Source organism: Primulina tabacum, chromosome 14 (assembly GCF_025594145.1).
Source record: "Primulina tabacum isolate GXHZ01 chromosome 14, ASM2559414v2, whole genome shotgun sequence".
Taxonomy (NCBI): domain Eukaryota; kingdom Viridiplantae; phylum Streptophyta; class Magnoliopsida; order Lamiales; family Gesneriaceae; genus Primulina; species Primulina tabacum.
Window position 1 is genome coordinate 33,831,111 of NC_134563.1, and position 25,567 is coordinate 33,856,677.

At 33.9% G+C, this 25,567-nt stretch overlaps 2 protein-coding genes and 2 pseudogenes across 3 annotated transcripts; 3 read left to right on the forward strand and 1 right to left on the reverse strand.

Moving 5' to 3' along the window:
• Positions 1-1,151: 1,151 nt before the first annotated feature.
• Positions 1,152-3,280, reverse strand: LOC142525360 (WEB family protein At2g40480-like; annotated as a pseudogene).
• A 9,892-nt stretch (positions 3,281-13,172) lies between these two features.
• LOC142524762 (BTB/POZ domain-containing protein At3g56230-like) lies at positions 13,173-14,472 on the forward strand (annotated as a pseudogene).
• Positions 14,473-16,797: 2,325 nt separating this feature from the next.
• LOC142525157 (ribosome biogenesis protein NOP53-like) lies at positions 16,798-20,718 on the forward strand. Its single transcript, XM_075629334.1, has 12 exons — positions 16,798-17,076; positions 17,501-17,679; positions 17,784-17,832; positions 17,927-17,952; positions 18,055-18,135; positions 18,235-18,345; positions 18,451-18,545; positions 18,728-18,847; positions 18,933-19,055; positions 19,457-19,523; positions 19,619-19,698; positions 20,482-20,718. Exons 1-12 carry the CDS (start codon positions 16,908-16,910, stop codon positions 20,486-20,488), a joined length of 1,107 nt encoding a protein of 368 aa, XP_075485449.1. The 5' UTR covers positions 16,798-16,907; the 3' UTR covers positions 20,489-20,718.
• Positions 20,719-21,569: 851 nt separating this feature from the next.
• On the forward strand, positions 21,570-25,231 carry LOC142525390 (uncharacterized). Of its 2 annotated transcripts, none has more exons than XM_075629673.1 (6): positions 21,570-21,724; positions 21,846-21,913; positions 22,833-22,933; positions 23,014-23,112; positions 23,640-23,765; positions 24,792-25,231. In XM_075629673.1, the coding sequence occupies exons 1-6, from the start codon at positions 21,695-21,697 to the stop codon at positions 24,935-24,937; spliced, it is 570 nt and encodes a 189-aa protein (XP_075485788.1). In that variant the 5' UTR covers positions 21,570-21,694; the 3' UTR covers positions 24,938-25,231. The 2 variants fall into 2 exon arrangements, with proteins under 2 accessions (XP_075485788.1, XP_075485787.1); XM_075629672.1 differs by having other exon boundaries at positions 21,846-21,909; positions 22,826-22,933.
• Positions 25,232-25,567: the final 336 nt, after the last annotated feature.

Genomic DNA, 25,567 nt, shown 5'->3' on the forward strand with positions numbered 1-25,567 from the left:
AAGGCTCAGGGAGTGCAGAAACATAAAAGTGAATAAGAGACTGTAGTGATTTTTTTGATCCGACGAAGATTGAACATATATGCAACTATGATGTTGTTGATTTATTGATCATTTACAATCAAAACAATTGTACCCAAAAGTCATCAATAAAACAACAATATTGATAAAAATGTCTTCTTGCAATTCAGAAAAATTTATTCCCATAATTGTTTCTATAATTCATATACACTTAAAAATTGTTGAGGGGCTTGTGATTGTGAATATGAATCAATTTTTATTTTCATTGAAGTATATCTCTTGTGAGACGGTTTCACAGATTTTTTTTGTGAGATGGGCCAGCCCTACTTTTTGTACAATAAAAGTAATATTTTTTACATGAAAAATTAAATTTTTTTCCGAGTGACACAAATAAAATATATGTTTCACGAAATTGATTTCATCTCACGAGAGTTTTTGTGTTTTTATTTTACCTCTCTTTACCCAAGGGCAAAGCCGAGTTAGTCCAATTAACAGAATGGCACACATTTCATATGGGCTTGCAACAAAAAACTGGGCCTCGTTGTCAGTAGCCGCAAAAACTTGTGTGAGACGGTCTCACGGTTCTATTTTGTGAGACGGATCTCTTATTTAGGTCATCTATGAAAAATTATTATTTTTTATGCTAATAGTATTATATTTTATTTTGAATATCGGTATGGTTGACCCGTCTCACATATGAAAATTCGTAAGATCGTCTCATAAAAGACCTACTCGTCAGTAGCTGGGAAAATTATTCCGGTAGGACGTCTGATTTTTAAGGTGGACTCGCGATTTCGTATAATCCTTCCGACCTTAAAAAATCCTGATTAAATTTAGAAATATTGTTGAGATATTTTTTCAAAAATAGAATTTATACAAAGTATAAATTTTCATTTCTTTGAGATCGTCTTATGAGTCAATTTTATGAGACGGATGTCGAACCCGATCCGTTCCATGAAAAAATTTAATTTTTATGCGAAAATTATTATTTTCTTTGTAAATATTGACTAGATCAACCCTTATTATAAATATAAATCCATGAGACCATAGAATTACTCGTACAAATTTTCCTTTTTCAAATATTAGGTTGATAATTGATCTATTTTTCTTAAAATATATATAGAGACATGTAGCATGTTATGCAAGGCAATAAAGAAAAAGAAGTTCCTACTCAGACAAGCAATCACAAGTTTGACAACAGATCAATAGGATCTTGCACAAAGCCAACAAAGGCAAATCATACTCCCAAACCAACAGAAATACCAATGACAGTGATTGAAATCATCACACACTAATTAAGAGCCTAATCACTTCACGTTCATGATTAAGTTTGAACTTTCTTTTTGGTTTTCTTGATGGAGATTGGCACTTGAATGAATCCAAACTTCTTCGTCTGCACAAAGAACGACCTTTCGACACGGCCGTGCTCGTCTCCCGTTGTCTCGCCAGGATGCAAGATGGTTCGACTCTGCTTGCGTAACATTTGGCTCAAAGAAACATGTCCCCTTTCACCATGTTGATCCTCCACATGCTTCCCTACAATGATATCATTTTGCAGAATCAACTTCCTACTTAATATGTCTTCCGTTGAAGTCGTTCCCTTCAATCCATTCTCGTTCGCAACCTGTGCAGTCCTATGTCCACCGGAACGCGAATTCCTGAACTTGAACTTAGAGTAACGATCTTGGTCATTTGGTAACGAACCCTCCTCTTTGGTCCTTAAATCCGCCACTCGGGAATGCTGGTTTTCTTTTTTCATCTCCTCAATTTTTTCTGTGACTGCAGCCACTTCTGATTGATGATCTTTGTTTCTTGTTTGGATGGTATTGGCATCTATAAATTTAGTCTTACAAATCTCTTCAACTTGATGCGCCTTTTGAGTGAGCGAACGGTACTCCTCAAACGAAAGAGTGATTCCATTACGCTTATGATCCAAGAAAACATCTGATGAAGTCAAACTTCTTTCGGCAAGTGCAATTTCTTCAACTGCTTTAGCGGCTTCCTCCATTTTTTTGGCAGCATTTAGCCTCATTTCCACCATCTTTATGCTGTTCTTGGTACGTTCTATCTCCGCCATCGCCTTCATCACTTCATACCTAGAAGCCTCTGTCATCTTCCTGAACTGCTCGGTTTCAAAATCATCCCGTTCCAGTCCCACTGCAATGTTGGTACAATTCTCCAACCTCCCCTTCGCTTCCGCTTTCGGCTTTCCGCAGTCGGTTGCTTCCATTTCCATTCTCCTCTCAAGCAAACCCCTGTCTCTTCTCATTTTCTTGTTTAATGACTCCACAGATTCCTGAATCACAGCAAGGTCTACCGACGTTTTGTTCAGGTTCATTTTCGCATGATTCAGCTCCATGAACGTCAAACCAGGAGACAAGACAGGAAACAAGCTCAAATCTTCCGTGGAATCATTAGTACGAGTTTCCAGATTCTGATGAGGACTTGCCAAGAATGGACAGAATTCAGGCATCAAGTGACACTTCAAAGTCTCGACTAATCTCTTCGCTGCTTCCAGCTGTTTCAATATTTTGAGCGTTTCTTGTTCTTTCAACATTAAATCCCTCTCCAGTTGTACTGCATATTCCTCCATTTTCCCCCGAAGGCTCGGTTTCATGCTGCAATATAATTAATTTAATCACGATTATAACTTATAATATGCAGCTTTCGAAAATAAAGGTGAGAATCATTAAAACTATATATAATGTAATCTATGCTATAAATATATATTTTCTATAAAATCTTTTAGAACAATCGATTCCCATTTTCTCAATTCTATCAACAAAACTATATATTTATCACTTTTTAATGACAGATTATATGAATGCAACTAAAGTACCAGAATATACATAAGTTATAACATGCAATACAAATAGTGAATGTTACCGTAATAAAGAAAACTAACGTGGTGATGAGCAGCTAAACGAAGCAGGTGATGCTGGATCCAGGGACCACTGCCACTAAACCAGTCCACCGCCTCCTTCACCGACTCGAACGGCGACGAAGTGTCGATCTCCACTCTCGGGTTATCCAGTATCTTTTTCGTCTCAGTCATACCTGCAGTTTCCTCCATTAAGTATTACTTCAAAAGGGTTCAAGAAACGGTGAACTTTGCTTGGGAGTTCAGCAGGTTGATTGGTTAAGTGGTGCATAAATAGAAACTGATGAGTTTAGAAATTGAAATTTGTGATCTCGACGACAATGATGATTTTTAGTGTGGTACACTTCTGGTTGGGTTGTACAATGAAATGAGTTATCATATTAAGAACCATTTATAGTTCTAGACATAAATAAATAAATATATATATATATATATATATATAGTTTATATGTTGTTCATCTACTGCGATCATCTCTGTGCATATCAATGAGATAATACTCACCTATTAGATGTTTATATATATATATATATAGACACGTTAAAGTTCAAAGAAGATTTGTACGCGAGAGCATGCATGGGGAAAAGCGGTCCCCTTTTGATACATTTATTTGTCTTTTGACTCTCGATTGCTAATACTTGTTCACTCCATGGGATAAATAATATGTGATTATGGTGTATTATATGTCATTAATTTAAACATTCAAAATTTTATATCAATATATTTTCCTTTTAGATTAATGAGTCTAGGCAGTGCTCATTGTATTTGGGAGTTTAGTCTAGATTTCTCGTATACCACCAATAATACGATTTATATCTCCGTAAAGTTTCCTCGATTAATTGGATTTTCTCCATCGAACCATCGGGACTAAATATATGTGAACGTCGAAGAGCGTACCAAGCTGTACCATTAGCGCGACCAATCAACATAAACTTTAACGAATTCCATACATGTTTTGTTGACAACTCGGTAGGTTAAGACGGTTAATGAGATGCTATCAATGGAACTCATATATAATACTATAGATTTGACGATTGTTCCATCGTATCAACGGGTTTTTTCACTGTGCTTGTGTCTCAACTCACACGTTGTATGAGAAACTTCTCGGGTCACCTATGACATAATTATCTTGAGTTTAAGAACTTTGGAGTTTTAGAGTTATGATCTCCCAAAAAAAAGATGTATCTTGTTAGTATAAATATTACATATCAAATTTTTTAAGTCATTATCAAATGTACAATCTCATGCATATACAGTATCTGAAAGAGATGGTTGACAAATATGTCTCATAAAGAGTAATAAGGTTCCGAGGTCTCGTCTTAAGATGAGATTTCCCCTCTCCTCTCATGTGGATTAACAATAAAAATTTTAGTAGTAGAAAAAAAATCAACGATCGAGTAACTCACAGAATTTCTCTCATTTCTATGTACCATTAGGTAACACCCCATATTCGATGATTATCCTCAATGTACTAACTCGACTCTTTGTATTTGGTTCACTCATTTCTATCCCGAGATTTCTCAAGACAAAACAAAAGAATATCATACCAACATGCACTACTCCAAAAAATTATCTAAGAGTATATATTTATCAATACATGTGATGTAACACATCATATTCGACGATTATTTTCAGCATACCAACATGAGACTTTCTAGTGTGTTTATGCCCTTATACGCATGATCACTCTTCCCAGAGGTCACCCATAACAGATTTGCACCAAATCAAGCATGTCTATCTTTGGATTTTTAAGTTACGAGCTCTCGAAAAGAGTTGCATCTTGTATATATGAGATTTATCTATCAAATCTTTTAAGTCATCTTTAACTGCATAATCTCATATATGCACAGTCTTGGAATCACTCACATTGTTGTGTGAGATCGATTCATTCATGTTCTCTTTTGCCTAAAAGTCTACCAAAAACACTCCTTGTCCATGCAAACCCTTGGTATCGCTAACACTCTCCGCTCTCTTCGGCCCCGTCGTCAATTATTCAGAAATTGTGAATGTATGAGATTGTGTACAGTATGAATGATAATAGATAGGGTTTGGGTATGTAGTATCTCATATCCTCCGTCCTCATCCTCGTTTGTTATAATCATCTGCATCTACATCCTCATCCTAATCGAGTATTCAATTTCATCAACATCACTATACTCGCCAGATGATTGAATTCAATATCCTGCCCAAATATCTTGTTACTGCCTATAATTGCATTTTATCATAATTGAATTATTTCGAGTAAGATATGTATATTTATTAAATTGTTGAGAACAATAAGAAAAAAATTAAATATAAAAATTATAGAAAAAATAACAAAATATTAGAAACAATTTATCATAACATCATTATTCTACAAAAATAGCATCAACTATATGCTAATAATTTTCTTCATTTCATCCGTCTAATATCATTTAACAAAAACTTATTAAAATTAACATTATAACCAAACAATCATACATATATTAATTTAATCGGTATTCGGCTCAGGTATGTGTGATTTTTAAGACCCACCTCCATTTTCATACAAGAAAATCATCATACACAATTATTCATTTATTTAATCGGATAAAAAATCTCTTCCATACCCTCATTTATTGGTCTGTTATCAAATTCTCTATCGGGTTCGGACGAAATTGTCGTCCCTAGTGTACAGTTTATGAGAGCTTAAAAAATTCGATGGATAATACTCATATCTACAATATATATCTTCTTTTCCGGAGTCCATAAATTAAAAACTTCGAAGCTAAGCATTTTTTATGAGTAAATTCTTGATATGTGACCCAATAAAAATCTTATCAATGAGCGTGTGAGTTAGTAAATAAGCAAATGCAAAGATGAAATATATCATCTCGACCAAGATTCACATGTGATACCATGTTGTGGTGACCCAACCAATCATTTTCCATATTTCCTTTTGGGATTATCCATTTACTCACTTACAAGTATACATGTAAGGAGGTTGGTATGATGTATAGATCAATCGATGCCATGCCGGAAAAGGCAGGACACACTTCCTTCCATCCCACCAACTATATATTAATTACTATTCTTTTTCACCTAAAAAGGCACACAAAAGACAACACTCATTTCACTCTGCAAACAACATTATTTGGGACACAATTGATGCCCCGTAACCTTTTGCGTGATTGCAGGAAGCACATGGGAAAGAAGGGCTTATCCCAATTTATGTCTTGTACAACTTGTTCATTTCCAATTATGTCCCTCTTTTTTCCATTTTAGATACGGTCTCACGAATCTTTATCTGTGAGACGGGCCAATCCTACCGATATTTACAATAAAAAGTAATACTCTTAGCATAAAAAGTAATACTTTTCATAGATGATCCAAATAAGAGATCTGTCTCACAAAATACGACCCGTGAGACCGTCTCATACAAGTTTTTGCCTAAGATATGACCAAATTTCATCGTTCATTCTATGTTGCATCAGAAGCATATGAAAATCTGAATTCAAAACAAAAAAAAAAAGGGATCTATCAATATTTTTTTTGTTTCAATTGCGATGTTCATATAAACATCTTGTACAAATATATCAAAAATAATATTCTCAATGTAGTAATAGATCAACCTAAAATTCATCGTGGATATGTGGACATATGTTGTGACAATTGTCAGATTGTCAAATGAAAATATTGGAAGAAATCAAAATATGTACTGTCTTCTTTATTACAATGCATTGTTTCTTCGTTTAATAGTTGTCTTGTTCTTAAATATCCCATGGCTATATATATTTTGACAAACTGGACGTGCCTATGATATTGTATTTGACATTCACAATGAGTCCAATCTTTATCTTTTCAGCAAGCTTCTGAGTAAAGATATTAAAACAGGCTAGCGGGCTGGGCTACTCCTGAATTTTCATCAACCACCATGTCCTGTCTTTTCGGTGGATCGAGAAATTATCAACTCAATCCACTTATTTTAGATGACGTGACGGTTCTTGTAAATTTCGTATATAATTTGGGGGTTGGAGCAGGTAAGCTCCGAGCTCACCATTAGATCGTCTGGCCTGTCATTTTGGCAAGCTGAGAAATTATTAACTCAATCCACTTATTTTATATAATCCGACGAGCTAAACAATTTTGACGTATCTATAATCTAGCATGTGTGTACATATATATAATTAACTTGGATTAGTCACTGTAGTCTTTTGATGTTGTTGAGGTTAAACTTTGTTTGATTTGAAGTTGGCATGTCGTTCTTCACGATCAAATCAATATTGGTGTAAAATTTGTTATTTGAAATTTTTAAATTTTGAAAATGATTTGAATTAGCTAGAGGTGCAAACCCATGAACAAGTCGAATCTAATATTACTAGAATTTTTTTATTTGCGTTTTCATCCAATGACTTCGAAAATAATAGTTGACACTACAAAAATATATCTCGTTAGTGACAATTTATTTCAAAACCGTCGCTAATTAGCAACGATGGATCTACTCATAACCGTCGCTAATTAGCAACGATTTTTGTAAATCGTCGCAATATGTTTGCGACGGAGCGACGTTGACTTTAGCGACGGAGTTAATTTCCGTCACTAATATTGATTAGCGATGGTTTTATCGACGGACATGACCTTCGCTAATCAGAATTTTTTTATAGTGTGAGGCTAAGCCGGCTCAAATTAAAAATTCATTTTGCTTCAACTTAATTAATTTAAGCTTTTAATGACTTATAGTTCATCTCACATCAATTCTAAAGTGTGAGACGACTATATCAGGTTCGAAAACTGATTATAACAAACATCTTCATCATTTATAAATAATAATAAACATTATATAATAATAATATTTTAAGCTTTATCAGGTACTAGAGGAGTTCATTTGCTTTGAAATGTATGTATATAAAACATAATGATACATGTACATGTGTTCTTTTATGACATGAAAACCATTGAATAAAAATAATTTGTGATTGAATTCAATTTCAATTATATTCAAACATACACCAATTGGAGTAGGATACAAACTAAAATATCCAACACTTTTTGAGTTTTTTTTTGGATAAATACTTGTAAAATACTTAGATAAAAGTGTTTTTTTACCCTTTTTTTCAAAAAGTTTTAAATTTTTTTGTCAAATATATATGCGTTTGAACAACTATTCTGTATTTTTCTAAAAAAAATTTAAATTTTTTTTGAATAACTTTATCTATTATTCTAAACATATAAAAAATACCTCTCAATAATTTTTTAAACACTATACTTCCGGAATTTTTTTAAAAAAAAATATTTTCATAAAATTTTACAAAAATTTTGTCCAAAAACATATTTCAATTTTTTTTACTAATAAAACACCAAAAAAATTAGATTAATTCTCAGATTTTGTCTATATGCTATTTTCTATAACGAGGACAATAAGATCACATTTAAGATTTGGTAATCCATTCGCCCACTTCTTAAATTGGGCCTGTGAATTATTTCTTTAAAAGCCTTTTAGCTAAATATCCGACCAAATCTTGGATCCGATTATTTATTTTGCATCTAACCATGATTCATCAAAAGTTAAAACAAGAATACATGAAGAAAACATTAAAAAAAAAAATAGATCTTTTGTGAGACGGTCTCACGAATCTTTATCTGTGAGACGGGTCAACCCTACCGATATTCATAATAAAAAATAATAATCTTAGCATAAAAAATAATATTTTTTCATGAATTACCCAAATAAGAGATCTGTCTCACAAAATACGACATGTGAGAACAGTCTCACATAAGTTTTTGTCTAAAATAAATTGTCGAAGCGTATTTTCATTATATTTACTAAAAAATATTAGATAAGAAAAATTTCATGCAAACATGATATCATTTGTAACGATACAAAAATTCACAAACGGGCCATCAATAACAAGCTATTTAATACATTTCATTTTTTAAATATAATAAATTTCATATTTCAACCCTTCCATAGACTTGTGGCCGCACCCATCGGGTTGGCCCGCCTTACCTCGACAAATAGACAGATTGAGTTAATCATTTTTTTAGCCCATCATTTGGTAAAACAAGCAACCTACCAAACATAAATAAAATTGGCGGCTTGGCTCGTCTCGTTCCATCTGCCAAATAGGTAGGTTGGGTTGACATTATCATAGTTCTCTCAAATGGCAGTCCAACCTATCCCACCAAATAATGGGTTGCAGGCCGATCTATTCGGTTAATGAGATCCTATCTATGTGGGCACTACCCTCACTTCATTTCCACGGGTAAGATCTTGTCATAAATATAATTTTTTAAAAAAAAGTGGGTCCTATATATGCATCGACAAATCTTGGCCATCAATCCTATCATGGGGGGCAATGCCCACATGGATAGGATGAAATAAACCGATCTATTCGACTTGTCTGTTTTGACAACACTACCCTTCTATTGGAATAACTGATTAATAGGTTTTCATTTTAAAAAATCTTAAATCCCATCACATGGTTTACTTTTACATTTTATCACTGAAACCCTTTCAATTTAACAAGGTGGAATTACCAACATCTATTGACTCGAAGAGTAATGGTTACGGTTTAACTATAGCAAGATCTCGAATTGGAGCCTTATAAACGAAGGTGTATGTATCTTGTGATACGGTTTCACGAATTTTTATCTGAGAGACTTGTCAACCCTATCGATATTCACAATAAAAAGTAATACTCTTAGTATAAAAAATAATATTTTTTCACAAATGACCCAAATAAGAGATCTGTCTCACAAAATACGACCTGTGAGACCGTCTCACACAAGTTTTTGTCTAGACGAAGAGGACAAATGTTAGGATATTTTGTCAATTTACGAGTGTGTCGTGATGCACGCTATGTCTGTTGTTCATATAACAATGAAAGATGAAATATGTGTTTTTTTAATCTTAAAATGAAAATTATCAATTTTTTTAAATTGAAATTACCTTTTTGAAATTATGAAAAATACGTCACCAACATTTTAAAGATTAGATATTTTAGATCAAGTTCCGAATCAGATTAAAAAAACGAGTCCAAATAAATAATACAAAAATTTGTGTGAGACGGTCTCACAGGTAGTATTTTGTGAGACATATCTCTTATTTGGGTCATCCATGAAAAAATATTATTTTTTATGCTAAGAGTATTTTTTTAATTGTGAATATCGGTATGATTGACATGTCTCACAGATAAAGATTCGTGAGACTGTATCACAAGAGACATATTCAATACATAATGGGACTGAATTAATTTATCGCAACACATATGACTAAGCAAAGGCAGTCAGTGGTATTCTATTTCTACTTCCTGGTTTTAGGGTAATCACATGCAATCACATTCCAAAATTTGTCACCCCAATCTTCATCGTCATGATTGATTCAATCATTTTCTTAAAAACATGATTCATTCAAGCATTGTTTTTTCAAAAAATATCGCTTGTTTAATCAGTTCAACAAATAAAAATTTCATTGAACTGTTTCATCTTCTGTGTGACACGTGATTTCACGGTGAATTTGGGGAGTGAGACGAGCTATAATCGTGTTTCTTCAAATTCTTTAAATGTAACAGTTTATTTTAAATCCAGTCTTAAATTATTTTTCAGATTTTTATTTATTATATCTGAAATATTTCTCATCCTATAAAATTTTATTCTTTCCATTATCACACAATAATATGATAGATTCACGCGATTTATTAGGTCCACGACACAACATACCACCCAAGGACTAAACTATCAATAAAAAAACCAGAGGGGGGAGATTTTGTTTAAAATGGCCAAAATTTATGTAACACAGTTTTTATTTTATTTTTTTAATGCGTTTTAGCATTTCATGATTTACTATTAAAGCGTGAAATTAATTTTTATATAAAAAGTATATATAATTAATTAATGTTACAGTCCGAGTAGTTCAACACTGCCCACAATTTCTTGATTTTCTTTTTAATTAAATTTGGCCCCCGCATTTAATTATCTTCATTAATAAATTAATACCAATGGCCACAATCGCGTACTCCAATGTTAATTTTTTCGATAAACGTCACTTCATTATATGAGTGTTTAATCTATACATGCATACATACATATACATACATACATACATATATACATACATATATATATATATATATATATTTGGAATAACATGTCATCGTCATTGCTACCCAATTGTATTGACTCGCCACACATTTGACCACAGATTATGGATCAAAATTTTTTATTTTGAATTTTTTTTATATCTCACATCAAATTTACCAGGTTACTTAATGATGTGCACCTACACAATTTTGGTTAAACACTTCTTTCTTTGGTATAACTTAATATATTTCCAGGAGGTAGAAAATGATCTTAACCAGGTTAAGCAATGATCACTTGATTAGTTTGATTTGAAAGATACTGCGTTAGCGTGATAATTTATCTAATGCATATCGAAATGTAGCGGTTGCGGAGATGTGTTTTATATGTCTCACATTGGGTGAATTAAGTTCTTGAAAATTTTATATACATGCACTTGGACATTCCTCTTCCTTGAACTAATTTTTGGGATAAATCTATGTTCAAGTTTGCAATTTAACATTGTATCATATTTATTGTTATACGTTGGACTTACCTATAAACCATCTGCTAATATCTTGTAAACTTCGACCTTTATTTGTGTAACGTCTCAGATTCGACGACTGTCCCCACTGTACCAAGACGAGTCTTTTCAACGTGCTTATGTCCTCGCTCACACGCACCCTAAACATTTCTAATGTGATCACCCATCCTAGAATTTGACTCAAGTCAAACACGCTTAATTTTGAAGTTCTTATATGATGAGTTCTCGAAAAAAGATGCACTTTCTTGATATGAGCAGTGTCTATCAAATTTTTTAATCACTTTTCAACTGCACAGTCTCGTGGCTGAACAGTTTTGGAATCTCTCTCATTCTGATGTATTATTCCATCATCATAAAAAAAAATGTAGAAAATGATCTTAACCACCATACTTCACTATCTTATATATTGTAGTCCGAGCACCTTGAACTATATAGCTAGAATTCTTTGTTTTCCAACACAAAAAATATTCCGAGAGAAAATGGCAAATGCAAGTGGTCCCTCACATTTCCCACCTGAATTTCAACAAATCAAAATCTTGACCAATGAAGATTGCATCTCCGCCGACAAGGGTGGTGAGGAGATTTCGGCAGTGTACTACGGCGAAGCCACGGGTGCTGTGCCATTCATGTGGGAGTCTCAGCCGGGTACCCCTAAACACAAATCCAACCACACCCCTCTTTCGCCGCCACTCACTCCGCCACCATCCCACCAATTCATCACCACTCCCCGGAAAAACTCTTCCCATAAAAAGAACCTGAAGAATTCCAATTTTCCTAACTCGATTCTTTCAAGAATCCTAGCCAAGAAAGTTAATGCATCGCCCTCATTGTCGTTATCGTCATCTTCATCATCATCATGCTCGCATTTCGTGCGCTCAACCACTAATCCGAGCTCGACCCCCGGTAACGAGTTACACAACGCTGGACACGATTCTCCTAGCCCAACAACGTGTTTTGGCAATATAAATGGATGTTTGAGGAGGATCAGTGGTTACTGCTACACAACAAAGAGAGTGAAGAAGGTGGTCTTGTCCATCGATGCGCCGATCACTCTAAGTTGATCCTCGAGGGTTATTTTATACTCGTTTCACATATCAAATTTAGCTAGTTCTACTTGGTTTGAGTGAATGACAAAATTCTTCATAAATTTTCTAAAAATTTGTACATTCTTTCCAACGAATGTGTATATATTAGCATTGATCACAAACCTTGATAATATTGTATATATTTACAATTTGATCAATTGATTCCAAGTCAAATCCAATTGTTACATGATTAGATGGCATCAATATATAGATATAATTGCTAACATGACATATTATGGATATTAGGAATTATATTATTTGATCATATGTATAACGAATCAAACAAAATCTACTATATTAGAGTAGGTCTCTTGTGAGACGGTCTCACGAATCTTTATTTGTGAGACGGGTCAATCCTACCGATATTTAGAATAAAAAGCAGTACTCTTAGCATAAAAAGTAATATTTTTTCATGGATGACCCAAATAAGAGACATATATCATAAAATACGACCCGTAAAATTGTCTCACACATGTTTTTGACACTATATTAAACTTAGGTTTCTTTTAGCAGTTATATATGTTAGTTGTTTGGCATATGGAGTGTGTGTGGATGGGCTTGGTCGGTCTTCCATAACATTATATCGGAAGACACAATCAACATACTTGGAGAAATAAAAATATAAATATGGAATAAGATTGCGACATTAATTCAATCACGATGAGAATAACTAGAGTCAGTTTCATCGTTTATACAATAAGAATTATATACGCTGCATCAAACATGTCTGTATGTCACATGCACCAAACTCAGATTTCTTAAAATCCACATTCATAACACCATTGATTTTTGGTTTTGATCTTGTTTCTAACTTTTGCATGGTATTGAAGTTGTCACTTTAGTTTAGAAGACGTGTTTTACTCGAACAATAGACTCGTACATATAATATGCGAACACCGGTACATTGAGTTCGGTTTTCCCAGATACCAAACTAGATTTTCCCACTTCTCTTGTTCTGGAGCAATGGAACCTCCATTTCTTTACACATGGGTTTTCGTTCTAATTTTATTTGTGGTCAAAGACCCAAAAGCCCAACTTAGAGACTATATGCGTGCACTTAAAATAGTATAAGCTAAAAAAGCCTAAAAGAACGTATAGTTTGGTAAACAGGGATTTGCAAATGTTTTAAAATGGGTGAAGGAGATGAAGGACATTGAAGACATTTTAAATGAGAAAATAAGCTACCTCAGGGATTTGCTGCAGCATTTAAGGATCAAATTCACACTGATATTCAAGTCAAACCTGGAGATAATGGGCCATCTGTACCAGCACATAAAGCATTATTGGTATTGAAGTGGCTTCAGCTTCCATTACCTGTCAAAACAATTACTTTGCCTATGATCACATTTCATATAAAAATGTAACCATAGTAAGTCCTCTTTTGATACTGCACAGGCATTAAGATCTGATATTTTCATAAACATCTTGGATTATGATGGATGCAAAGCTCCACCAAACGACACGATAACACTCCACGAATTGAATCACGAAGAAGTGGAATCTTTGCTAGAGTTCCTATACAGTGGAGATTTGCCAAAAGAAAAGGTGGAAAAGCATGTTTATTCACTGTCAATTGCAGCAGACAAGTATGACATCCCATTTCTCCAAAAGTTTTGTTCGCAGCATATGCTTGGCAATGCTCTTGATATTCTAGAAATATCAGATTCTTGTTCGAACCAATCATTAAAGGAAACAGCCTTGAACTTTATTGTCAGAAACATGGAAGATGTAGTTTTTGCAGCAAGATTTGATCCATTTGCAGTTAAGAATCCTCATCTAACAGTACAGATTACAAGGGCTTTATTCATGGACATAAAAAACAGAAGGAACGGGGTTTGAATTCACTTATGAGGGAGGGTAAACATTTTTACAGTTAAGTTTGTTTATATTTCAATCAATTTCATTATAAATGTCTTGCTCTATTCTTCTTCCCGATAAATTAAAAGAGTAAAATTATTTCAATTTTAAAATATTATGAAATATATTTACGAATGAGGTATTCATTATTCAATATAAGAAAACATATAATTTTATTATCAATAATTTATATCGGTGTATCTGCGTAAGCGATGCGTGCATTATAATATTTTTCCTAATTAATTTGATTTATGTCCAAATAAATGTAATATCATAGTTGTACAAAATAAATGAAGGATCGTAATATCATTTGGATTGATTCTAATTATACGAGGGTCATCTCGTAGTTAATTTTTTTTAAAGGACTAAAGTGAAATTTGAAATTTTGAATAAAAAAATAAAAGAAAAAAAATGTATATTGGGATAAAAAAGACGTTGTCTTTCTTTGTCATTATTAGGGAGATTCTTTATACTAACGCTCATTTGCACGCGTTACGTGTTTGTACACTTTTTTTATTAATTTAATTTATATTTAAATAAAAATCATAATATAATTATGAAAAATAGTGAGAGATTAAACAACAATTTTGAAATGATGGATTATAAAAAAAATCAAAAAAATATGTTTGGTGAGAGATGAACCTACGACCTTCTGTTTCAAAAAAATAATATTCATCCACTGAGCGACGGACATTATACATTAAAAATTTGACACTTTATTAGTATGTTAGTGTGAGGACAATTTGAAAATGTTAAAAACAACCTTACCAAAACTATTCACGAATTACTAGTTTATTCATTCATAATGAACTAAATATTAAATGAATTAAAAAAAAAAAGAAATCAGGAGCTTCCAATGTGTATCTATTTAATATAGATTCAAATTCAAGTGAAATTTCATTTTGAAGTCTTTTATTCGCGAGGAGCTGAATGAGAAGAAACTCACACATCCAGTTCTGTAGTAGAGATGGAATTTCAAAACATCCATCAACTATAACCCCAAAAGAACTAAATTCCGTAAACAACATAGAAAAAGAATGAAGGGAATGTCTTATCGTGGTAATTTTATTTGTTTAGGTAAATATGCTCTTCAGGTAAATCCAGTCGTTTCCAGTTGTTGTTCCTCTCCCAACGGCATGTTCTTACTCGTTAATCACTCGTCTGCCACTGGAAACACCACTTCTCGTCCGACTTGCATGTGTTAAGCATGTCGTCAGCGTTCATCCTGAGCCAAGATCGAACTCTCTGTGAGATTTATAGTTGCATCACTCATAGCTTCTTTGTTCGTAGACAAAGCGGATTCGGAATTGTATGTCATTCCAAGGCATAACTTGTATATGTGCACTTCATATTCGCCCAAAGTTCGCTCCTAGAAATATAGCCATCCCTGCCCCCTTACGTCAATCCCATGAGCCTCTTATCCATTGTCATTGACTCACGACGGGAGAGCAAATCCAAATAGAAAAACTCACATTGGGTTCAGGGATAATCAGTCTCGAACTGATGACTTCCACCACTTCAAGGTGACACTCAACTACTGAATTAGATCTCTTCCCTGCCCCCATCGAGAAATAGAACTGACTAATCCAAAGTCAAAGGGTCGAAAAACTCAACGCCACTATTCTTGAACAACTTAGAGCCGGGTCTTTTTTTTCCGCACTATTACGGATAGTAAAATAATGGTCAAAATCGGATTCAATTGTCAACTGCCCCTATCGGAAATATTAATGACTGACGATTCTGAAAGAACTGGAGTTACATCTCTTTTCCATTTACATTCAAGAGTTCTTATGTGTTTCCACGCCCCTTTGAGACCTTGAAAAATGGACAATTCTTTTTCTTAAGAACACATATAAGATTCGTCACTACAAAAAAGATAATGGTAAACTCACCATTAACTACTTCATTTATGAATTTCATAGAAATACATGTCCTACCGAGACAGAATTTGCAACTTGCTATATCCTCTTGCTTAGCAGACAAATATTTTCCTATGCGAAAAGAATGATTCATTCGGATCGCACGAGAGTCCAACTACATTGTATCGCAAGAATCCATGTTATATATTTGAAAGAGGTTGATCTCCTTGCTTCTCTCATGTACACGCGGAGCCCTTTTTCTCCTCGACCCACATGTGAGAAATGACTCTCTAAGCCGAAATCACTGACTAATCTCAAGGAGCCCATGTCCCTTCTTTTAATATTTTCTATTTTTATAATCTCTGAAATTATTTTTTATTAAGAATTTTCTTAACAAATTAATAATTAACTTTTCACGTGGCCCGGGTTTGAACTATAGCTCCTACCTTATTGTAAATAAATTTTTATTATCGGATGTTTTGTTATTTGTTATTATTTATATTATATAATATTTTATTTAAAAAATCCGAGATTACATGAACAAATGAATCCAAGCAATGCCTAAGTAACCCGGGTACATTCAGCATCTAGGGTTTCTTCAGCTGCACACACAAGCTTCCGGAGAGCGAGAATTGGACCAGCGACGGGAAAGATGGGCAAGCAAGCTAAGAGCTCGAGGAAAGGAAAGAAGGCTTGGAGGGCAAACATAAGCACCGAAGACTTTGAAGATTACTTCGAAAAATCCACCAAAGACGCGCTGTCTGGTGGGTCCTTGGCGGATATTCCCGGTGATTCACTTTATTTCGTCGACAAATCCAGAGGTAAAAGCTTTAATGATCTCGTTCATGGCCGTTGGTCGTTGAATTTGTTATAATTTACTGTTCCAATTTGTGGTGTTTTAAGGATTTTATTATGTATTCGGGGAATTGAACTTCAGTTTGGTATATGGTGCGAGTCTGAAGCATCTCGAATTTTGACCTCCTGAATGACAGTTAGTGTTGTCGCGGAAAAAAGTTTCAAATTTTATTTGTACCTTTTTCAAAAATATTTAACTTTTGCCTAATATGGATTAAGTCATCCAACAATAAATTATGGGGCCGAGTTATTGATTGCAAAATATTATTTACAGTGTGGTGTTTCTCGTCAATTTTTGTTACTCGCTACATATGAATAACAAAGTGTGCAAGTGTAACGGTAGAGAATGTTTTGGATAATGTAATTTCATTAATTAAAATGCAACTGCAGATCTTTCTGTTAAGAGGAAGATTGAGAAAAGACGAGAAAAAGTATTGCATTGTGATAGTGTGTTGCAAAGGAACCCGTTTGTTCAACCTGTTCCATCGTCCATACAGAAAAAGAAAAAATCCACGAAAAGTGGTAAAGCTATTCAGACTGATGAAGCTGATGCGGAGGATTGCTCAAAGGTTAGCAATTGTTCGAAAACTTTTTAAATATCTTTTGGAGTGACTTATGCGTCTAATTTAATATGTTGATTGATTAATACTTTTCATTTACAAAATGATGGCAGAATGAAACTGCTGCTGATTCTAGCATAGTTGATTTATGGGGAGAAAAAGGTAGTATGTTTATAATTAGTTGATGAAATATATATCTTATGAATTTTAATGTCTGAATGTGATTTCTGATGGAGCCATTGTTTTATCCTTACAGGTGAAGACTGTGTCAGAATTAGAAGGGTAAAATAAATTTGCCCTGAACTCTTAATGATTTGCCATTTTAATTCAATAGAAATTTTTACATTTGCGGCCTCTGTTGGTTAACTGGTGTTAGAATGACAGAAACCCAAGCCTTCCCTTATACCTGCTGTTGAGGTCGAACCTTCTGGATGCTCATTCAATCCAGACCCTGAGACCCATCAGGTTATTTATTCTATATGTTTTATTTTAGTCTATTGCACTCCTGATTTTTCCTCCCTGGTTGACCATGATATAACTTTATTCTATTGATTGCATCCACAGGAAGCATTAGCTCGTGCCGTGGCAGATGAAATGCAGAAGATTTATCAACATGAATTGGGACCAGAGCCTGTTCCTATATTAGTTCCTGGGCAAGCGATTGATGAAGAAGATGTTAATCCTCTTACCTAATTATCTATGATCACTTGAAATTGTTTTCTCAGTTGCCACATGCTGTCAACTGGTCACTTGTGAATCAATATTATTTTTTTATATCAGAAATATTTCCTTGAGGCGGATCATGGAGTAGATGATGAAAATGACGTCCAATGTGAAAATATTATAGATTCTGAGGAGGCAAATCCAGAAAAGAGGTCATGTATTGTTAAGCTATTCTGTTTTGTACACTGATTTATCTTTTGGATTTTTCTTCTTTTTCCATATGATGTTCCAACTTTATGCAGGAGATTTTTTCATATTAGATTCCTTTCTCCGGTTCTTCTCCCCCCGAATAATGTATTCTGTTAATTTTTTCTTGTCTCTGGAAAACCCACAGGCTTCAAAAAACCAAAAGGGTAACAAGAGTTGAATTGAATCGGAGGCTTAGGCGGAAGGAACGATTGAAATTAGAAGCAGAAGCCAAAAAAGCTGGGGTAATTTCACAGGATATTGACAGGTATCTACTGGACAATTTTCTGCCAATATTCCTCTAGTTATTCAGAATTTGCAAGTATTTTATTAGGTTTTCCTTTTTAAAACAGATTAAGCGACATATTTGAAGAAATAGCTGATGAGGATGAAGAAAAGCATAAGAGAAATATCCGTCGCAATGTTGCTAAACAAGAAAGACTGAAGGCTCGGCCACCACGCATGGGAAAATATAAGTATGCAGTTCTAAATGTGTCATTTCTTAACTTTCTTTGCACCTTTTACATATGCCAGTTGGCATAACTTCATGAACATGGATGCACCCTCTATAGTGTTGGTTCTGTACTTTCAAGCTTTCTGCAAAGCAATGATGCATGAATTGCATCTAACACTTGTACCCTAAGTTGTATTTATTTTTGCACCGACATTGTATTCAGCCAGTGCACTGTGTTAGCGAAGAGAAATACACCAAGGCTTAATACTCCAAAACTAAACGTATAAATAAAAATTTGTCACAAATGCACTGTAGGACATATGTACATCTTGTGCGCTTAATAACAATGGGTATACTCTTTTACGTTATCAAACCTTTAAACATGGAAAACAGACTCAAGCATAATTGTATTTCCTGTTTCAGATTTGAGCCTGCTCCTCTCCAAGTCCTCTTATCTGAGGAGAAAACTGGTTCACTTCGGAAGTTGAAGGTTGTAATTTTTTCCATCTTGATTTTCTGTCAACTTTACAACAAAGAGCATCGAGTAGTTGGCTGACTTTGTGTTTGGTGTGTTTTGGATTGTAGGGCTGTTGCACCCTCGCGCGAGATCGATTCAAGAGCCTTGAGAAAAGAGGGTTAGTTATTCCATCAAAAAAGAGTGGCAGGTTAGTTTGCTTACTTATATGATTGAATTTGTACTTGTGTCTGGAGCATGAATTGCTGGCCATGATTGTTACATTGATATCATATATTTCTTAGTTTTTTGTAGGCACGAAACTGACCTTTTTTGTGCATAGATTAGCAAAGCTATAGATATTAATGTTTCTTTTATTGAAATATAATTGAACGTTTATTTCAAATGTTTGTGTGTTATAGGGGTGTCACTATTTTAGTCATTTATTTCTGCTGTTTTCATTTTGGTCTCGTCAAGCGCTCGAAGGTTCAACTGTTCTGGCCAAAAATTGGCAGTCTTTCCCCTTTATTTTTCCCCTAATGATTAGTTAATACGCAGAAATAAAGTTATGAGCTTGAAGATTAAGTTACTGCCTAGAGTCGTGCTGAAATTTGATGCATTGCCATCTGAGACTACCAGATTGGATTTTAGAAAAATGTTCCAACTTGGATATGATCAGAGCTTTTAATCGCGATACACAAACATGCCACAAGACTCGATTGTGGTATATAATTTCGTGCACAGGCCAATGTGTACTCGCATTTCTAAAAAATGAAAATAACATAATTAATGGAAAAACGCTGCATCAACTTGTTTACTAAATGTTTTTAGCAGTTATGAAGGAGAAGTTGTCATCAAGTTCTCTGTGACTGATATCTGTCCAAGTAATTAGTTTTTTTTTTTTTTTGGCTACCCAAGTAATAGTTGAACTATGAAAAGGGCTATGTTATCCAAAATTTTCTATTAATTTTTTTTCTTAAATATTATCATGCAGGAAGTAAAGTGGTTCCTCGACCAGGAATTGATTCAGGCGTAGTACCAGAATCTGTGATTGATTAAATCGGAGTTCTGTGAACCAGTTGTCGCACACCTATTTTATTTGATTTTACGTATTAGAATATCCGTATCACAAAACAAGGGGTTTTTTATATTTAAACACATTGAGGGAGTTATTTATATTTCAAAAAGTGTCATCTTATTAGTTAATTAATTAATAGACAACTTTACCCTATCTTTTCTGATTTTGTAGAATTTTGTTCTTAAAATTTTGCCTTAATTTTTTTTACCACACGAATAAAATATAAACTAACAAAATGTTCCCAAGTTTTGGTAGGGATGCATAAAATTTTTGTTAACTTTTTTCCCCTACAAAATACATTAAATATCGGGGTGTATTAAATTTCGATATACCGAAATTAGAGTAGATTTTTTGTAAGATGGTCTTACGAATCTTTATCTGTGAGACGGGTCAATTATGTCGATATTCACAATAAAAAGTAATACTTTTAGTATATAAAGTAATATTTTTTCATGGATGACTCAAATAAAAGATCCATCTCACAAAATACGACTCGTGAAACCGTCTCACACAAGTTTTTGCACCAAAATTAATTACTCTTACTCACATATAAAAATATATATTTTTATTATATTATTTAAAACAATAGTTTTAAGAATATTTTTACTTTTAAAACTTTAATATTTTTGCAACATAAAATTTTTAAATAAATTAAAAATTAATTTAAAATTTTTATAGATCAATATATATCAGGTTAAACAAATTACTGTTCAAGCTTAATTTGATTCAATTGACTATTGAAATTAAAACAGATTTATTTGTTCTGCCAAAATTCAAGTTGTATTATGATTTATATTAATTAAAGAATGAGTTTACTATTATTATTATATAAGATAAAATTTATTATTAAATCTTAAAATATAATTATTATAATAGTTATGTAGATTTTGATAATTAAATAAAATTTAATATTAATAATTAATTAGATAAAAAAAGTAAGTTGAAATATAATAACTAATAAATTTTGGAGTGTCCTAAATATATTCATAATAAAGAAAATCTGCGCCAAACACAGCCTTAAAATTTTCAAATTTCCGAGGGTATAAAAAACCGAGAGGATCGATTTGTCTCCGGATTTGGCAGGCGTCCAATACTACTGGGTGTTCGTCACAGCCCTTCAACTCGCATCATGCGCACATTAGCAACCACCATACGCTCTGTGAGTCCAGCTAAGCTTCTGAAATTTTTGACCATCGGCCGTCCGATGTCCGATTATTGCTGTTTCGTACTATTTTTTCGACATTTTTCTAATCTTTTGGGGTTTTATGACTGTAATGCAGCATTTTTACAGAAGGAACCCAGCGAATTTGCAATATCGGAATTTTTCTTCATCTTATAAAGGAGGTACGTACATGGTATTTGACGTTTTTGCTAGTTTTTTTGGGCTTATTGAAGATGGAATTGATCCACCAATTTTGTGATTGTAATTTATTTTGACGGATCCCTTTTACGGCCTTTCGCTAAGCAATGATCATTCGAGCTTTTAAAGTTTGTATTGCCTTGCTTGTTAATTGCCGAATCTTGTGTTAATTTCACGGTATGTGTTCCTCTTTCTGTAACGTGGTTTCAGCATATAGCTTCTTATATGCCATTGATTTTGGAAAGAAATTTGTGACTGGTATGGACTCGATTAGTACTTGTCAACCCAAAATTTCTATTCGTGGGACTTACATTGGACCGATCATAAACAACTGTGAAATTAACATTTTTAGTGGAGCCCGTAGGGCATTATGGTGCTGAAATTCTTTCAAGGTATAAACTAAAAAACGAGTAATGAAACCATGTGTTGCCACTGCAAAGCTACTCTTTAAAATTCAGTTTTAACTTTTAACCAAGAGTCAAAGAGGAAATGTGCAATGCCTTTTCGATGAATGGATATGAGCTTTAAAGACTGTAGTTCTGGCAGTAGAAAAAATGCCTCAGGGTTTCACATACTACCAGACTTTTTATTTACGAACCTCCATTAACCATTTGAATTTTGATTGTTTCACGGTGTTGAACTTCTCCAACATTTTCTGTATTCAGGTTGACTTATCCTTTTACACATTCTTAAGTGTTGTGGTTTTTTTTGCAACTTTTGCTTGTTATTTTATCCCTTTCATTATGTTTTTGTTCTTTCTTCTTTGGCATTTGGTGGTGTGGTTTGAATGGGGTAAATGTTTAATAGTATGTTTGCATTTATTTCAGTGCGAAATTAGTTGGCTTTTGTATCTATATATTTTCTTTGTTTATGAAAAAACAAATCATGACCTCGTTGTAGATGAAAGATCAATTGAAGAGGAGGCAGAAAGAAAGGTAGGATGGCTGTTGAAACTAATATTCGCTGGCACTGCAGCAGCTGTGGGCTATCAGTTGTTTCCGTACATGGGTATGATCGATCAATCAAAACCGAGTTAGCATTTTATATTAATGACAATCTCCGATGTTCATGTTTCCAATCTTCTGTAGGTGATAATTTAATGCAGCAGTCTGTATCACTTTTACAAGTGAAGGATCCATTGTTTAAAAGAATGGGAGCATCAAGATTAGCTCGATTTGCTATAGATGGTAATATATTTCTGGAGGTGTTTAATAACATGCTAATGTGAACTTTTTGGGATAGAGTGCCAAGTCGGAGGTCTTTATTGGCTACATAAAAAATTATGAGGAAACTTGAATTTCTGTGGATAAGTTGTGTCCGTCGAAGATCTTAAATTTTTTGCACAAGATCTTCCACTTACAGCTTGAAAGATAACTTTTACATTTCATCCTATCATCATGAAGGTTCTAACTAGCATCTAGTGCTGAAAGAATGAGAATTCCACTTGTTCTCATGATGCTGAGAGACCTACAAAATGAAAGACTCACAATTTGAAAAACTGTACACCTAAGTATTAAAGTTAAAAGTAGGATGTCAAGCTGGCATTTTGTGCTCTGTGCACATCAAGCTGTAATTATGAACCCTGCAGAGAGGGATAATACGTGTCTCGATCGTGGAGACCGATTTCCTTGGTCTTTGCTTGACAGCTTAATTTGAAAGAAGTACTGCTGCTTGTGTTATGATGGTCCTTATCTTCTTCCCTTTTGATTACCAGACAAAAGAAGAATGAAAATAGTTGAAATGGGTGGAGCTCAGGAGCTTGTAAATATGTTAGGGTCTGCCAAAGATGATCGAACTCGAAAAGAAGCATTGAAGGCTCTTGTTGCCATCTCAAAGTCAGGTCAGACCTCACTATTCTGTTGTGCATTTTGATTTTGGAACGATCAAGCATGGGGGGAACTCCACATCTTTGGTAGAATTGAATATGGAATTTTCTCTGAGCATAGACATTGAATTTTCGCTTAAAAAACCATGCTTGGGTGTAGAAAACACATTTCCCTTGTACATCCAAGTCTGAAAAAAAAAGCTCTTGTGCTCGGAGTTTCCTCTTTGTTGTCTAGGAATTCAAACAGGGTTTCTGTAGGTTGCTGGAAAAGAATTTTGCATTGAATATGAAAATTGGAGCACCGTTCAACTTAATCCACTTTTTTTTTTCTCTGTACGTCCACCCCTCTGCATACTTTGCCATCACTGAAAAGCCTTAAATTATTTTTCTTGCTGCAATTTCAAAGTGTCCCGTTATAGTAACTGTGTCGAGGATCTATGGGTTCTATCCCTTTTACTAAATAGAACATGTACCAATTTTGACTAACGAAAGAAACAAAATGCAGATGCCAAAATTATGTGTTTGCAAAGGTTGCTGAATGATGTGTTGAGATATTGCTATATAAACACAATTGACTTAAATCTGCGTTTCTGTCGGACCCGGCATGTATATCAGAAATTTTTTCATTAAACGATGTTGGAAGAAAACAGAGGGAGGTATTTCACACTGTAGACTGTTTAACATTAGAAAGGAGAATCCAGGTGTTGCCCTAGAATTTAAAGCAGTCGAATCTAGCTCCTTCTCTCTCTCTTTTTGTTACGAAAATCAGAGACGGGTGGAAGTGATTGATTCAGAGATGATGCAGATCATGAGAATGAGTTCAAGCGTTCTTTAACGCTACTCTTCTACTTGATAGATACTTAATTATGATTTACTGTGGCTTCTATGCCACCTGGACATTTTGGGAGCATCCCACTTTTGTTTTTCTTTTGTAGTTGCTGGTATCCTCTTTTTGTTGGTTATGATAGGAGGAAATGCTCCAAGAAATGTGAATAATAAGTAAAATTTGACCCCACCTCCATTTTTTCTCTCGTATTGTAGATGAAGCTGCCGGTGCTTTACATGAAGCTGGAGCAATCCCCATCATCAGGTCCACCCCGGATTCTGTTGAGTATACTGAAATAGAGAATTATAAGTTGAACTTGCTTACTAGATTTCGAGACTTGAGACATGATATCCCTTCCTGAGGCCCGATGGTTAGAATTTAAACCGCCAGCCAGAAAGTTACTCAATGTTTACACTGAATCTACGCATTCATTTATGATCATTTGGATAGCTGACTCCTGGTTTAGGATTCTTACAAGAATAGAAAAATGCACAACGTTCCAGGCTTGTGCGATGAAGTTTATTTTCTAATTTTCGTAGATTTACTTGGTTGTTCTTCCTCCATTTCTCTGTGATGTTCTGTTTCAATATGTGGTACATGCATGAGACATCAACTTTTGTGGTGAAATATGATGAAACTTCCCCAATAGTATCAATCACCCGATTCAAGTGCTTTTTTCATTTCTTTTAATGTTAATGTAATATCGAGAGTAACATTTTTGGATTTTACACTTTGCACTTTTTTCATTTTGGTCGTTTTATAAATCTATTTGTAATTTCAGTTTACTAATTTGCACTTTTTTTTTAATTATAGTTTTTTCTATTATAATGCTGACATGACATTGGGCTCGTCGGTATTTTTCGACGTCATATGAGCATATAAGTGAAAATTAATTAAAATTGAAAAAAAAAAAAAGATAAGTTATTGAAGTAACATTATAAATTGACTTGTTGCCTTTTTAGACCTTCTTTGTCAACAAGAGCATTGCCTT